The sequence below is a fragment of the Austrofundulus limnaeus genome, unplaced genomic scaffold (genome assembly GCF_001266775.1).
Source record: "Austrofundulus limnaeus strain Quisiro unplaced genomic scaffold, Austrofundulus_limnaeus-1.0 Scaffold127, whole genome shotgun sequence".
Lineage (NCBI taxonomy): Eukaryota > Metazoa > Chordata > Actinopteri > Cyprinodontiformes > Rivulidae > Austrofundulus > Austrofundulus limnaeus.
Genome location: NW_013952529.1, coordinates 1430004 through 1431814, shown reverse-complemented (window position 1 = coordinate 1431814; position 1811 = coordinate 1430004). Strand labels below are relative to the sequence as shown.

Sequence of the window (1811 nt, the reverse complement as noted above, 5' to 3'; positions counted from 1 at the left end):
CGTTTCATTAAAGAAGAACCCGTCCAGAAGACCTATACAATTTTTTTTTTCCTTTGATTTTTTACCTGGATTACTGAGATGCATCAGGGCATTTTTAATGCTAAGTTTAGTTTAGTTTAGTATTGATTAGTTCTAGTATTAGTTTTTTATAGTTTGAATAAACATATTTATCAATGCATCCTCCAGCTTGTGATGCTCCTGTGAGTTAACTAACCAGCAGATATTTGGTCACTGGTTAAATCAGTCCATTATAGCAACACCTTCTTAAAATACTTGTGTAACTCAATTTAGCCAACTAAAAACTTGAGCAAATATGTTAGGATGATGACAATAGTTGTCTCCAACCTGCTGCTACCTGTTTGTTTTTCACAGATCCACCTCTCAAAATAAATTGACAAACACTGAAACTAAGGATATTCTATTTTTAATTTCAGTTTTGTAAAAAGGTTATACAGTTTTAGTTATCGTTTTTTCATTTTATTACTGTTTTTATTAATTTTAGTTAACTAAAATGTTTTTTAAATTTCAGTTTTCATTATTTAGTTAGTTTTAGTGAACTATAATAACTCTGGTCCACACAGATTTAACGTAAACAGAAAAACATGGTTTTACTTCTCATAACTTCTGTTTCCTCGTGGATGAGAGGGAGCGAATGCAGCAGAGAGGTGATGACTGCTGTGGACAGGGCTTTTAGAGCTCCTTCAAAATAAAAGCTTAAGCAGATTCTAAATGGTTTTATCCTCGATCACTGAATCAATAAAATTATTATCATTTTGTAGCTGGATCCATTTAACAATATATACGGGACAGTTGTGCTCATAGGGTTACAAGATTTGTAGATGTTAATTAGCGTGTGTGTGTGTGTGTGTGTGTGTGTGTGTGTGTGTGTGTGTGTGTGTACTCACATCAATATAATTGGCGTTGATGTAGTCAGAGTGGGGGTCTCCATCCAGCAGCTGCAGTCGGACCCTGGTGTGATCGTCTGAGGGATCAGATAGCAGAAAAATACAACAGGCCTAAAGTTACTTTTACCCACAGATCGGAGAAGCTAACTGACTGAACGGGGGTCTCGCTATCAGGGGGAACAAAACGAGACAGAACAGAAGAAAGATCCAGCTTTGTCGGCAGTAGAGAGTAGAGACAGATATCACACCGTCGCCAAATATTCTGGTAAATAAAACCTTCTGATCAAAATAAAACTGTAGATATTAAACTAAATAAAGTTTTTTTTTTCATTTAACCTCTTAAGCTCCAAGGGGTTTTCTTGATGTTTTTGCTCTAAATCCCATACTGAAATATAACTGAGTATCTCAGCATTTACAAACTCTACTTAAATAATCTTGGTATCAAAATAAAGCAACACTTGGGATATTTTATTAGAAGTGTTATAATTAAAACAGCTGCTGTAGTTTTAGAGATATTGAGGATGGAAAATATATATATATATTTTTTTCCCACTCTCACCTGAATAATTCTTTCATTAGACAGTAAATAACATATATTAAACCATAATAAATCAGGCTAAAAACTCTTGGAAACATAAATCCACTTGTGAACATCACCTGTACAAACATTCAGGCTGCTAAAATTAACTGGAGCAAAGTTACAGAGGTTTTAGTAAAGAAATAATTTAGTGTTTAGTCATTCTGCACAGGACAGACCATGATGGTTCCATTAATAAATGTGAACAAATCTGAAGTTTTTATTTGCAAAAGTTATTTATTTTTTCTTACCTGCATTAAAAGACTTGTTATTAAATGTTTATACGTTTGAAAAATGATCCAAACATTTATTTGTCACCATATATATTA

The 1811-nt window shown here is 33.2% G+C and overlaps 1 protein-coding gene across 1 annotated transcript in view; it reads right to left on the bottom strand.

Annotated features, from left to right (window-relative positions):
* ptprt (protein tyrosine phosphatase receptor type T) overlaps positions 1–1811 on the bottom strand; it is a gene marked incomplete in the record, with an annotated part of 388491 nt that overhangs the window by 30781 nt on the left and 355899 nt on the right. Inside the window, 1 exon segment of the mRNA XM_014015350.1 lies at positions 882–982. Coding sequence (XP_013870804.1) covers positions 882–982 — 101 coding nt within the window.